General features: G+C 36.9%; 1 protein-coding gene across 1 annotated transcript; it reads right to left on the minus strand.

Moving 5' to 3' along the window:
- Positions 1 to 1903: 1903 nt before the first annotated feature.
- Positions 1904 to 15061, minus strand: LOC113079778 (mannosyl-oligosaccharide 1,2-alpha-mannosidase IA-like). The gene is made up of 3 exons (XM_026251985.1): positions 14907 to 15061; positions 9495 to 9575; positions 1904 to 2152 (listed from the first exon to the last, which is right to left on the minus strand). Exons 1-3 carry the CDS (start codon positions 14970 to 14972, stop codon positions 1994 to 1996), a joined length of 306 nt encoding a protein of 101 aa, XP_026107770.1. The 5' UTR covers positions 14973 to 15061; the 3' UTR covers positions 1904 to 1993.
- Positions 15062 to 15355: the final 294 nt, after the last annotated feature.

Here is a 15355-nt window from a genome sequence, read left to right on the forward strand (position 1 = left end):
TTGTGGTTGTGAAATCTGTGGATGAAAAATTATGCTCTCGGAATAACAAATCATTTTGCATGGCTTCAATATCAGACTAGCTAGTAAAATTCAACAACAACAACAAAAAAAAAAACATATTTAGGAATTGGTTTAGAATATATTATATATATATATATATATATATATATATATACATATATATACAGTATTGTTCAAAATAATAGCAGTACAATGTGACTAACCAGAATAATCAAGGTTTTTAGTATATTTTGTATTGCTACGTGGCAAACAAGTTACCAGTAGGTTCAGTAGATTGTCAGAAAACAAACAAGACCCAGCATTCATGATATGCACGCTCTTAAGGCTGTGCAATTGGGCAATTAGTTGAAAGGGGTGTGTTCAAAAAAATAGCAGTGTCTACCTTTGACTGTACAAACTCAAAACTATTTTGTACAAACATTTTTTTTTTCTGGGATTTAGCAATCCTGTGAATCACTAAACTAATATTTAGTTGTATGACCACAGTTTTTTAAAACTGCTTGACATCTGTGTGGCATGGAGTCAACCAACTTGTGGCACCTCTCAGCTGTTATTCCACTCCATGATTCTTTAACAACATTCCACAATTCATTCACATTTCTTGGTTTTGCTTCAGAAACAGCATTTTTGATATCACCCCACAAGTTCTCAATTGGATTTAGGTCTGGAGATTGGGCTGGCCACTCCATAACATTAATTTTGTTGGTTTGGAACCAAGACTTTGCCCGTTTACTAGTGTGTTTTGGGTCATTGTCTTGTTGAAACAACCATTTCAAGGGCATGTGCTCTTCAGCATAGGGCAACATGACCTCTTCAAGTATTTTAACATATGCAAACTGATCCATGATCCCTGGTATGCGATAAATAGGCCCAACACCATAGTAGGAGAAACATGCCCATATCATGATGCTTGCACCTCCATGCTTCACTGTCTTCACTGTGTACTGTGGCTTGAATTCAGAGTTTGGGGGTCGTCTCACAAACTGCCTGTGGCCCTTGGACCCAAAAAGAACAATTTTACTTTCATCAGTCCACAAAATGTTCCTCCATTTCTCTTTAGGCCAGTTGATGTGTTCTTTGGCAAATTGTAACCTCTTCTGCACATGCCTTTTTTTTAACAGAGGGACTTTGCGGGGGATTCTTGAAAATAGATTAGCTTCACACAGACGTCTTCTAACTGTCACAGTACTTACAGGTAACTCCAGACTGTCTTTGATCATCCTGGAGGTGATCATTGGCTGAGCCTTTGCCATTCTGGTTATTCTTCTATCCATTTTGATGGTTGTCTTCCGTTTTCTTCCACGTCTCTCTGGTTTTGCTCTCCATTTTAAGGCATTGGAGATCATTTTAGCTGAACAGCCTATCATTTTTTGCACCTCTTTATAGGTTTTCCCCTCTCTAATCAACTTTTTAATCAAAGTACGCTGTTCTTCTGAACAATGTCTTGAACGACCCATTTTCCTCAGCTTTCAAATGCATGTTCAACAAGTGTTGGCTTCATCCTTAAATAGGGGCCACCTGATTCACACCTGTTTCTTCACAAAATTGATGACCTCAGTGATTGAATGCCACACTGCTATTTTTTTGAACACACCCCTTTCAACTAATTCAACTAATTGCCCAATTGCACAGCCTTAAGGGCGTGCATATCATGAATGCTGGGTCTCATTTGTTTTCTGAGAATCTACTGAACCTACTGGTAACTTGTTTGCCACGTAGCAATAAAAAAATATACGAAAAACCTTGATTATTCTGGTTAGTCACATTGTACTGCTATTATTTTGAACAATACTGTATATATATATATATATATATATATATATATATATATATATATATATTCTAAACCAATGCTAATTAACAATGACAGGAAACCTAATTAGGAATTCCCATTGCTGACATACTGTAGCCCATGGATATACAAAGAGACTGCAATCTGATGAAGTCCGGGGAGGCCTGTGAAGGCTTTTCTTCATCCTGTGTTCTGCAGCTCGTCTCTCAGTGCTGATAGCCCTGCAAACGTACCAAAGACGGATAGAAACACAAAGCCTGAGAGCAGCTTCCTCCTGAGACCTCTGCCTGCTCTTTCTTCTCTTGCTTTCTTCTCTCTTTCTTCCAGGCCTCTTCTGAACTGCATAATTGATAAAAAATAGACCACTCTTGGAGTCTAATATGTTGTCACAGCACTCTGTATGTTGAAAGAACCATCATATTCTTCACGTATGGTTGCAGTTTTACATTTCTGGAATGTGGAAACAGAGATGAATTTTGAAGGAAGTAACTCAAGGGATGGGGGATAAATTGGCCTTGCATTTAATAGTAGGAAAAGCTGGTCCATTGGGAACAAGGCGGCCAAGAGAGAAGAGGGAGCTGTGAGTCATCCGTGCAAATGTACAAAAAAATTAATTTAATTGCCTGGGTATGCTAAAGAACATCAGCATCTGCTATAACACACCGATTAACTCCTCAACCAAGCTCACAACATTAACAACACAAACAGGCCATTATGTGGGTGAAACGCTTCGACGTACCTGGTCATTACCTGATTAAACCTCAAGTCTCAAGTGGTGCCCTGCTCTCCTTAATTCACACTCTTCTGCCACAATTACAAATCAACATACACACGCTGATGCCGTGTGACGGGATATGAAGATTCAGGGAATGCGGCACTGAAGATAGGCAGTGCAGCTGACACACCAGAGGATGCTGTGACAAACGGACAGGAATGTGTAAGGTCTATTATGAAGGTGTGGAAAGACTCGGATAAGTTTAAGTCATGAGGGAACATCGTGAACTAAATTTCCTATTGGACCTGCCTGTCTGAAGTTCTCACTGGTCAAAGATGCCAAAACAAAACAAGCCAAAACATGCCAAAACAAAACAAAAATTATTACGTCAATACTTTAAAATAAAGTTGACATTTGTAAAATCACCTCCACCTGAGCGAATTCTTCCCATTCTGCAGGATGCAGGTCAAAAACGGTATGAGAGCCGTTCCTGAATACACATGACTGTGAACACAGCACTCAATACACTTTTTATCCTCCACATCAATCAAATCAAGGTGCAAGTCGGGTGCATGTATGGCTTCCAGAAAGTACAAAGAACATTTGAGACTAGTATTTTACTTTAAACTATATCTTATTCCATCAGGATGTACTAAAAAGAAAAACGGTGCATGACGGGGCGGTAAGAGATCTAGTGGAGCTACAGCTGAGACGGAAGTGCTGAAACCGAGAGGTAAATAAGTGACAGCTGGAGCTTTTTGCACTTCTACATCTAATGCACCTTGTTAAAAGGTTTCTAAGGTTAATGTGAGAGGCATTTCGGGGCCACGTGCTGCCATCTGAGGACTTCACAAGCTTGGAAGTTTGAAACGAACAGCTTCACAGATTTCTCACCGTGTTTATTCCTGGCCTAAAATATGCAGACTAACTGTGTTGCAGTTTATGCCGACTGATCCCGGCTGGAAGCTGGAAACAAAGTAAACTTGATGTTTGGTAAGCCAACATGAGGCCCCGTGTAGTAGGGCCCCATATTGTACAGAGGAAATTGCTTGTCATGCTCTATCAGAGGAGGGAAGATCTCTTGCTAATAGCAGGTGCGCCGAGCGTCTGGGGTATTTGCGGGAACGAGCGGAAAACAACTCATTTACCTTAGAGCAAGAGAAATATTATGCATTTGCAGCTAAGTAATGCTGCTTTATGGGATGCTCTCTAAAGCTTCATTTCTCTGCTTGTTGCGTTCAAATTGTTGTTGCGGCTCAGCACAGCTGGCAACAGGCGTGATGTTAATCGCCATATGACTTCCATTACGGAAAAAACGGTGGTGAGAACAATCTGAAAGCAAGAAATAGGCAAATTAGTGTAATTGAAAAAGGCGCATTAAAAACTCAGAGAGCTCTTTGTTGTCAGGAGGAATGGCGTTTGCATTATGTGAACGGTACACAATAGCCACGTCACTCAGCGCAGCATTCCGGGATTAAAGATGCATGCGACGGTTTCAGTATTGTTTAGCGAACAACAAAAGAATGCTGTGTGTATTTACAGTAAAGATGTCTTCTGACAGAAACAAATGATTGTGGACCGAGCGAGGATGATTAATTTCCTCTGCCTAGTGTAAACAAGTCAAATGCATTTTTAATCATTCCAGAAAAATAACGGTAATAACGAGCCATCGGCCCACGGATTGCTAATGAGCTGCGATATATTTGAGTCTTCCAGACGCAACACTGAGGAATACCAGTGTTTCCCACCCCCAAATCCTCCCGAAAGAATATATGGAGAAGACTGCAGAAAAACTGAGACTGAAGTAAGGTCTGGGCAGCAGTTATGATGAAACAGATGTTATGATCATTAGCACTGACGGCATCATTTATCCTGCTCTGCCCTGCCTGCGGAGCTCGAGCGAATGCTTCACAGTTCATGTAATTATGTTGCTTAAGCGGCTTTTATCAGATTGCCATTGTTTGGGATTTGCTAGGCAACTAAAATGAGGAAGAAGGGTTTAGTCACATGACTTTAGTGTAAACGTACCCAATAGAGCACCTACGCTTGTGTCACTTTTATCCCACAGAACTGTGTGTTGTGTTTGCTAGGGGTCCAGACTGCGCTATTCATGCCACCTTAGTGCTACTAGAGTGTGTTAGATGTTTTACTGGTGCACCAAAACCACTTAAGTGGGATAAATACAGTTGTATGCAACTTAAAAAAGAATACATAATAATAAATAATGCACACATTAAAGCAAAAAAAAAAAAAAAAAATCCTGAGCATTAACTTTTTTTCTGGGATGGGGTGGATCGGGGGATTGCAATGCAATGACTGTGGCAACTTTAACATTTGAAGGATACTATGGCAAAGTTATTGCTTTCCTTATTCAAACAGATTTTTTTTCATGAATATATGAATGACTTGAATGAAAGATATATCATACACTTGGAAAATTATGCGCGTCTACACATTAGGGGTGTAACAATACACTTAGCTCACAAGATGAGACAAAATACAGATACTTGGTTCACTAGAACAAGGCAATATACTAATACTATTTTTAAGAAATTTATAAATGACAAAAATATTTGTCTTTTAATTACAAAAAATAAAACAATGCAGATGTATTTTGAAATATTTTATCTAATATAAGGCTGCAACTAATTAGGTAATCAAGTAACTGATTATTTGTACTATTGAGTAATCTGATTTTTTTATTTTTTTTTGTAACAAATAGACCTAAGTGAAAACAAGGCTTTAGTTTGACTTTATATATAAACTAAGGATATAAACTAATACAATAATAATTGGCTCAAAAAAAAAAGAAAAAAAAGAAAAGAAATAAAAACTAATTACATTATTTTATTGAACAACACTGTTAAAATACATGATGTAATATGCCTATATATATATAATATGAACATAACCATTTTAAGTACATTGTGTATTAACAAATACCTGTAGAGGACACTAATAGCTTGGTGACGTTACACTTTACACCTTGATTAAAATTTATTTAAATCCATTAAATTTTAATATTTGGCCACATGCAAACTCAGAAACTTTTATTTTGAAATCACAATGAATAATAAAATGGCATATTTAGAAATAGGTTGATGTATTTATTCTCCTGTGTTTGCAAAGATATGCGCATTATTTTCCCAGATGAACGTTAAGCAGTTCAAATTCAGAGTATACAGAGGAAGAGTTTAGCCCCTTTCACACATACAGTCTTTAAATTACCGGTAAGTTACCATTAGGAGATCATGTGTGAACAGGAACTTTTCAAAATTCCCGGTAAATTTATTCTGGCAATGCTATCGTTCTTATGGAGATGACATGATTACTCTGAGCTGTTTACAAAGCTCCACTTCTTTTTAATTAGTTCTCATATGTAAATATGCACTAAATGCAAAGACATCTTTGATCTTTTTTAAGTGTCATGCTTCTTCATTCATCAGGGATGCGACTGCAATTGCCTCATGTTTATAAGAGCAAACTATTCTGATTGGGTAATGTTAGTTTGGTTGAGAGTGAAGGTTATGCTCCTCTCATACCATTGGTAGGTGAACTTTTTTTTTTTCCACAGCCAAACCGCTGCACGCCAGGGGATACGGCACCATGCCGGAGAACTTTAAGACCTGATTTTATATATATATATATAAATATTTATATAGGATTATAGCTATAGATTGGGTTTTCTTTGTCTATTTTCTGGACATGTATAAAAATCTGATGATGGATTGTGTGAAATTTATGCAGAAATATAGAAAATTGCAAAGGGTTCACAAACTTTCAACCAGAACTGTACTTTGCAAATAATAAGGAAAAGAGCAGTCTAGACAAATGTTCACGTCATCCATGACAAAACACATGAGCTATCATATTTCTGGACTTAAATTAAGTATTTGTGCAGCCATTGATCTCTGTCAAGGTATAGAAAAATCTACACAACATATGGGACTTGCCAGGGGTTATGTAAAATGAATTATAGAGCAAGAAAGAAAAAAAAAAAAAAAGAGGAAAATCGATATGTGATCCATTAAGGAGTTAAGTGCTGTGTTCTGACAGGTGGCTCTGTCCCAGGCTGCTCATGTCAATGATGGAAAACCATCCGGGCGTAAATAATGTAGGAATAAATCAGCCAGAGATTAATCCTCTCATCGTTCAGGAGAGGAAACCCAGCGTTGGTCTAAATCACAGCAAACAACCATCAGCTTTTAAAGCAATCTATGAATGTGACCGTCTGCTTAGCCAATGCTGAGTAGCATGTGCAGCATTTTGCATGAAGGCTGTCTCTCAAGACGATGAAAGATTCATCAAAGAGCCCGGTCCGGCTTTGAGTGCTAGCCAAGGCGCCGAAGCTGTCAGCAGCTAGAGAAGAAATCACACTGCTTTTCAATTTTAGCACCACCTCAACACATCCAGACGCTTTACGTTATATGCATGCGTATATGTGAAAGGGTAATGAGAAACGGCCATGTTGCCTGGCAGAAGTGGAAACTATATCGATCGGAAGTCTCTCGGGAAAACCTAAACATGTCTTATCTATGCAGATGACGTGGCCATCGTCCTCCAGTGATGATTTAGTCATGCAGTGTTCGAGGATTGCTATAATAGGTTTGGTCTCCAAAAGATTACATTTTCCAAAGCCCAGTAAGAATTTAAAGCCAGACACATTTACCAAGATCTCTCGCTGTGGTTTAACAATGTGAGCGGCTGGCTACCTGAAGGCGATCTCCTGTAATCAACATTTCTCAGCTCAGGGCACACATTATTATGAAGGTAGGCAGGAGGGCATCTCATTATCCTGAGTGTGTGAGATTACTACACTGAAGGACTTTCATCAGTGCTGTGCTTGAGTCCTGGACTCTGTGCTGCTCACTTTCTATTCAACCATGTCGTGCCTCCCCCGTCAATACACGGTGATGAAACCAGCTTGCGTCTTGCTGAGAGAACAATAATGTAGTGTTCAAAGATTTATATCACTATAGACTGTTCTCAACAAGGGAGATAGCGGAGACCGCCACTGTTATCTGAAACGGTGTTTGACATCCAACCATTCACTTCAACAGACAGCGTTTCGGTACACACCCATCTTGTGTAACCCGTCATACAGAATCTCAGCGTGGGATTACATATAGAAGTCATCATGTTTCATTAAAGGCTTTGGGTTAGGCTGGGCGGTATGATGCTATTACGTGTCAACTGTAGAGATTGTGCTATAGCGTTTGTATGCCGTTTAATAGGCAAGAATGCTTTATGTGAGAGCATTAGTGAAATACATCATTGTAGACCTCCTCATTTGTTATAAATTATTTGGCTACACTTTATTTTAAGTGCTTTAGCCTTGCTACAGTGTAATTATACACATAAGTACTAAGTAAAATTTATTAATTACATGTACCTACTATGGTTAGGATTGGGGTTTGGCTTAGCATATAATTATGCATTATTCATTGTTATTATAACAGTAAGTACATGAACAAAAGGAAACCTTGAAATAAAGTGTGACCAATAATTTGATCTTGACGTTTCAAATACAGTTTGAACAGTGACTAATTAAACAAATTATGAAATGTATTTGAATACAAATTTTACGGAATTCTAAAATGTAGCCTAATAAAATTTCCAATAATTTCCCAAAACCATTCATTTAATTATTCAGCAATAAGAACTACTGCATGCTTATTTAATATATAACATACATAGTCTTCAGTGTCACATGATCCTTCAGAAATCATTCTAATATGCTGATTTGGTGCTAGAGCAAGAAACATTACTTATTATAAATATCGAAAACTGTTGTGCTGCTTAATATTTTTGCAGAAACCATAATTTTATTTATCATTTTTCCAGACTTATTTGATAAATAGAAAGTTCAAAAGAAAAAAAAAAAAAAAAAAATCTACACAACATATGGGACTTGCGAGGGGTTATGTAAAATGAATTAAAGAGCAAGAAAGAAAAAAAAAAAGAGGAAAATCTTATATATATATACCTCATATATTTCTCCTTTATTCAAGATCATTAATAAAACATGCAATGCAAGAACAACTGTTTAACATCGTACAAGCTCAAGCTTGTTGAGTCACTCCTCCAGGAACAATAAGACGTTACCCATAGGGACTCATCATTCTTCAGCATGCACTACTTTAGCTATTCTGTGCTAGGAGGAGGAAGAGTCACAGTGGAGATGAGAGATGTCTGTTCTGCTGAAGGGTCTGCCTTACATCAACACAACCGCACAAGCACAGGCTCGATGAAGCTTACACAGTGAGCTGTTCCCTCTCTGGACAATGCTCTTTTTTGAAAGCTTACACTATCACCGAGAGCACATTTGCCCCGGTACACAATGAGAAAGCCCCGAAGAACCAGCGGAAAACACCACTCTTCTGATTTGAATCAGATCCTTCACGTTCTGCCAGATGCTGCAGGGAAAATCTAATTTACAGGAGGGGAGAGCGGAAATATGAGCAAAGTTCTGCATTAGCCTGATTCAATGAAGCCTTGGAAATGGGCTTTGTGTGTGTGCTTCAGGTCACGCTTCAGAGTCCAACATCTTTTTTTGGTTTCAAAAAGGCTTTCAATTTAGCAGAGTGGGCACAGAGCTTCCTGAATGTACCGGGATCTCAAATGGGATGGCATGTGTGTGTGTGTGTGTGTGTGTTTGACTTGGCTCAACGTCTGAGCAAACAGCCGGACCACCGGGACAAGACAGACTTGAGGCCCCTATGGCTCTCCTGAGAGGCCTATTGTGTCCTGCCAACTATAAATGTCACTGATTTCCAACAGTTTCACACAGAGATTGAAGGAAACGGTCTTTAAACGTGAAGAGAATAAATGCCAGCTACAAGCTTCCAGCTTCCTTCAGGCAGCATGTCAATTATAGCCAGCTTGCATATCAAATCCTTTGGCCATAAGCACATATTCAGTCTGGTAAAACATGAAAAAACATCTGTACACTCCAGGTTTACATACCTCTTTGCCTGAGAGATAATAGGCGGACAGCAAGCCTCCAACAAAACGGATGTTCACTTCAAAGACGGAGATTTCGGCATTCTGAGGGAATAAAACAAAGGAAAACAAAAAGAGGTGAATATTTAAGTTCATAAAAACACCGCGACTGGCTCACCTTGAACTGCAGAGTGTAACAATCGCAGGGAAAAATGTGTGAGTACTTCAAACACACCTCGCCCTCACACACCAAACACAAAGAAAGAAAACAATACAACAGAGCTGATAAAGCTCGGCTGGCATCGAGCACGGATACAAACAAGATCCCACAGGAGCGTGAAATCTGAGTGTGGATATTTTCTGCGGATCTGGGAAACCATAGCTGCTGGGGAAAGGGGGATCCTATGGCGCATGTTACATGAACGAAAACATCACTCACAGGATACAGAGCTATAAAGAGAGGAAGCTTCTGAGAGGATCTTCAAATAATAACAATAACAAAATCTAATATTTCAACAGAAAACCTCTCTGATGTTATACTTTCATATTTATACTTATATTTATCTGCACTTGAGAATACTTACAGCACTATTACATCTGACAATATGATTTTAAATACATCGTTTTATGTATTTCAACCTGTCTGTGCTTCTCAGACAGGTGGTACACAACAAAAAACGTAATAATAATAACGGTTATAAAATATTTTTACTTTACCTGTACAGTATATTTAAAAAAAAAATGCCTATTCTTAATATACAAAACAATCTTTAAATATAAAATTTTAATTACATTATTATTATTATGATAAACATACAAATTATACATTTAGTTATTTTAACAAATTTTAATTGTAAACTCACCTATTTCGGTTTACTGTTTTCTGTTTGCTATTTTAATATACAGTCATCTATTTAAGACTCATCATCCACAGCCCATATTTACAGTGCAAATTTTATATATTTTATTCTACTTTATTTATTTTTTAATAGCCAAAGTAGCATCAGTGGCAAGATCAATGCATTTTAAATGAAAAAAAAAAATAGTCGTAAAATGTAGTGACGAAAAACAGAAAAATAAATAAATACATAAATCACAGCAATGTTTCCATTTGAGTAAAAACATTGCCTAGTGGCATTTAAAGCAGTACATTCCAACAAAATTATAAACTGTTATTTTTTTGTTTTCTTGTCGGTGAAGTGCTAAGAGTGCTAATTTAATTAGAAAATGGTATAAGGTCTAAAATGTATCAGAACAACAGTTTTAAACCATTTAAAATAAAAAAAAGGAGAATTTGGGTGCTTGCATTAATATGCAATTTGCATTAATGTTTCAGATACTGCAATCTGGCACTATGCAACCTGTGGCATGAAACCACAAGTCTCATTTAGCATTATACAGTCTAACCACAGCAAGACGTCTGTAGACTCGCCTGATGGTTTATGAGGTGAAATATTTGCTTCTCTGCACCGTCTCTGGGCAACCAAACAATAATGACCCACTTAATGCTTAGCGCATAGGCTTCATGCACCATCAAAACAATTTCATAACGGTGCGCAGGCGGCACAGCAGAGAATTATCTTGCATCACATTGGTAAATATCCGGTTCGGGCAAGATGAATGGCTGATGTCTTGGGGTGATTGGAGGTGTTATTGATAGCCTCCTCTCAAATGCTTAAACAGTTCCAGCGACAACGGTGCACCAGATGTTTCCAGATGATGACTCAAGCATTTTGTGGTTTATTGAGGGATCTGTCAGAAACTGGCAAAAAAAGACCATGACAAATGCTTTCTTGTGCATGTTAAGTTAAAAATAAAATGTGAAGAAAAAGCAGAAAAAAAAAAAACTTCAGGTAAACACTGAAAGCTCCTTGGTAAAACCGGTCAGAACCATTGGTGGAAACGGTAAAGCCTGAAAATATCATTTTGCCTGGCCCTGAATTGGACTGGCATGTTAAAGACAAAAAGTGGGGCAAAAATACCCACAAAAACCTTCACAAGGCTCTTCAAAAGTTCACTTCTGAGTCTTGTGAATTAGTCTCCCTGCACATATGAATATGTATAAAGTCAATGGGGAATCAGTAGAAGATAGAAGAGGCAAAACCTCCACTGACTCCACAAACTCTGCAATCATTAAAGAACTGCTGAGATAAAAAAAAAAGAGATATTGACAAGGAAAGAAAAAAAAAAAACATGAGAGAACGACAAAAATAAAATTAAATAAAACCTATCTGCAACAGACTGGAGGGCAGTTTAGATACAGAGAACTAAAACTGTCGATCTACATACTCGTAGATTAAGTCAACCAAAATTGTTTTGTTTATGACGAATACTAATTCAGATTCAGATTTTTGTGTTCAGTTAAATGTTAAGGAAGAACTATTATTTATTACAGGTTAATGGAAAATAAATATATAAATAAGCATATAAACTATGATAATATGCATAATGATGCAATACATAATAATACAATACAACAAAATTATAATATACATCTTTTTAGATTAATCTAATTTCTGTATATTTGTAAAATAAACTGATACAAAATCTAATTACTATTACTGAAATAATAATAATACAATTTATAAGTACAATTAAAATAGTACTTTTTTTTTAAATATGATTACATTATATTTATGCAAAGTAATTTTGCAATTAAAATGAATCAAATCCCAAATAAATAAAATAAAATAAACACCTTTTACATACATACATATAGTTTACCTAAGCCTGTTCAGTGGCCTTAAGACTATAAATAGCAGTGAAGCAATAAAATAGGCCTATATGTCATAAATAAATAACTTTTTCAATTATCAGTATATCTCTAATGCAAACTTCAGATGAGTCTGCACTAGACAGAATGGAAACAGATGGACACAATGAAGCACACTGTGCTCGTGTTCTGTATCTAATGGCGTGTCTCTGATTGTTCGGACTCATATAAAGGGAAGGGGTTTCTATTTTTATGCTTTTGATGAGGTTTTTCGATCCAACCCTGGTATAGTGTCTCTGTCTGAAAGGTTATCTCACTCGGGTTCGAGTCCAGTTGGGATTTGTGGATGCTGCAACATAGCGGTCTTTCACAGCAGTGTGCGAATCTGACCTTCGATGACGCTGGCTTTTACAGGAATAAAAGAATCCCACAGCATGAAAGATGAGAGATCAGGACTGTTGATACAGTGAAGTGACTCTCCTCCTCCGTTCTGCTCCAGGCTCGCATTTCTCCGTCAAGCAATCTGATCAGAACTTGTAAGACAACGCAATGCGGTAATGAGGATTCAGGAATGACCCGATAAACCAAAAAACGCCGGACTACTAAAATCCTGAGGATAAACAAAGATTCATCATATCTCCCAAAATAATCAAAGAGCTGCCACAGAGGTTGACCCGCTTTGGGAAAACCTTTGAAGCAGATGATAATGTATGCGTGATTCACAGATAGCCTTTACTTGCACCGCTAAACACCTTTTAGCTTCTCAAAGATAACCAGATGATAGCGGAGGTCAAATGAAGCCGCATGCCTAAACTTCCAACGGCTACAATTATTCTCCTAAAACAAGAGGCTTTTGTGCATCAGAAATGGGTTGCTTAGTATTCCAGAGACAAGCTGAATATTAATAACTGTTTCACAGGGGATTTTTGTGGACTCTTTCATTGTTGGAATAGCTTGAGGGTAGAAAGAAAAGCCTTTCAATTAAAAGTTGTTTAACACTCTTCATTAAAGGATTGGACCCAGATACAGTCTTCTGTCTTGCCTTGAATTGAGGCACTAGGATGCACTGAAGGACTTCCGATGCTAACTAACGGAAAACCCCTGCGGAATATCTAATGAAATTACCTAACCATACAGACGCAGAGAACCGATCGAACATCAAACAAAGCGTTATTTTTGTCTGGTTTATTCTGCATATGTTGCGTCTTAATTCGTTCATCAACTTTATTTAGTCATTTCTGGAGTGATCTGCATGCAGTATTGATTCCCTTTTTCATGATTAATCAGCTTTCTGCCTTCGTTTGCTGCTCTCAGTCTCTTTCTATTTCCCTGCTGGGTGAAGTTCTGAAGATAAAACAGTTCAGCATTTCTCAAATTACTGAAGAGGTATTGACGTTATAAAAGCCAGATCATTTCACCTCGAAAAGCTAGTTGGAGGAGTAACATAAAAAGCAGAAAAAAACTTAGAATTGTATGTGAATTTTCCTTGTAAATTATATAAATTGTAAATTACACTGTTGATAATTTGTGGTTTAAGATTATTTGTATGCTTTTGTAAGTCTCTGCTCACCAAGCCTGCATTTCATTAAATCATGTTATTTTTTTTCCTGCTCAAATAACATTTCTATTTATCAATGATGAAAACTGTTGCTCTGCTTACTTTTTTTTTTTTGGGGGGGGGGGGGGGGGGGGTTATACACAAAGTATTTTTGGATAAAGTTCAAATAACAGAATTTATTTTAAATAAATACTTTTTTCATATTATAAATGCGTTGACTGCATTTTTGTGTCCTGCTATGTTTTATACTGTGATTCCTCATAATATAACTCATTTAAGTCATTACTGAAAAAAAAACTAAAACAAACATCTGGACTGAACTGTCATTCATGGAGTTAACAAACATTATTATTATTATTTCATCAGTAACTGTATTGCAACAGTATCACTAATTCATAACAGCATTACTTCAATAATAGTATGGCAAATTTACAAAAAGTAGTTTTTAGTATTTAAAACCATTTGTTTGCTATTTCTATCAATATAGCTATTGCTATTAATATTATTATAACTACTACTACTACAATTTCTTCAATGATAGTATTTTTATTATTATTATTTTATATTTTACAAATTTGCAAAAATTTGTTGAATTTAAAATATTTTATTTTTTGATAATTTATTTTTTGATTGCTATTTCTATTATCTTTCTTTCAATAATAATATTTTATTATGTATTATTTAATTTAATTTACAAAAGATCCTTCAAACGTCTGAAATTTGAAAGCTACACAGAAAATTATTCCTCATAATATGACTCATTTAAGTCAAATTAACGGTCATTACTGATTGTTTTTTTTTTACTAGGACTGAATAGTAATTTATCTGTCTGGAATCAAAATGTCATGCTGAAAAATGGCAAAAAGCATGAGACAAGAAAGTTTATGAAGCTTTGAGATTTTTGTGTGGCTCAGATGTGGAAAATCTCCTCAAATATCAGCACCCGACTCCTGAGTCAGAATCTTATGGCTGATTTACAAGCGACGATGCTAAAAGCTCCCAAAATGTGCGATTGTTTATTTATTACGTCAATACTGAAGAAAACATAGAATCAAAGAAGTCATTCTGTTCTATCACTGAGTGTCAAATTTATAGCAAAGAAATATTTGTAAGAATAAAAATCAACCGGCTCAACAAAAAGGAGTATAAAAGGCTTGAGTCTTACCATGTTAAAGTCCAGGTTCCTTTCCACCCACTCGGTAGCAGCCTCAAACTCATCATACATCTCCATAATGTAGAGCGTGTCCAGCGCATCCACAATGGTGGCTCCTTTGAGACTACCTGTGGATAGATATGACAATAAACCATTTGAGAAGGCTTCCTGTGGGGTTACCTCTAGGATCAGAGCTGAAATAAACCGATAGCTTTATGATAAAGACCTGAGAGCCTTTGAGATATGGATCCTAATGCCCTTCCTAAGAGAAAATCCTGTGTAGAGAGCAAACAAACCATGGCTACAACAAATGAAAAGCTTGCGAGTTAACACCCTCAAAGGGAAGCCAAGGTTAAGATGAACAGATCTTACACAGGCCATGTCAGATAACTTCCGTATTTTAGTAGATAACGTGAAAAAGTGGATAAAAGAAAGGCTGACGTTCATTGACTCTCTGGTGG

The sequence above is a fragment of the Carassius auratus genome, unplaced genomic scaffold (genome assembly GCF_003368295.1).
Source record: "Carassius auratus strain Wakin unplaced genomic scaffold, ASM336829v1 scaf_tig00029179, whole genome shotgun sequence".
NCBI classification, from domain to species: Eukaryota; Metazoa; Chordata; class Actinopteri; order Cypriniformes; family Cyprinidae; genus Carassius; species Carassius auratus.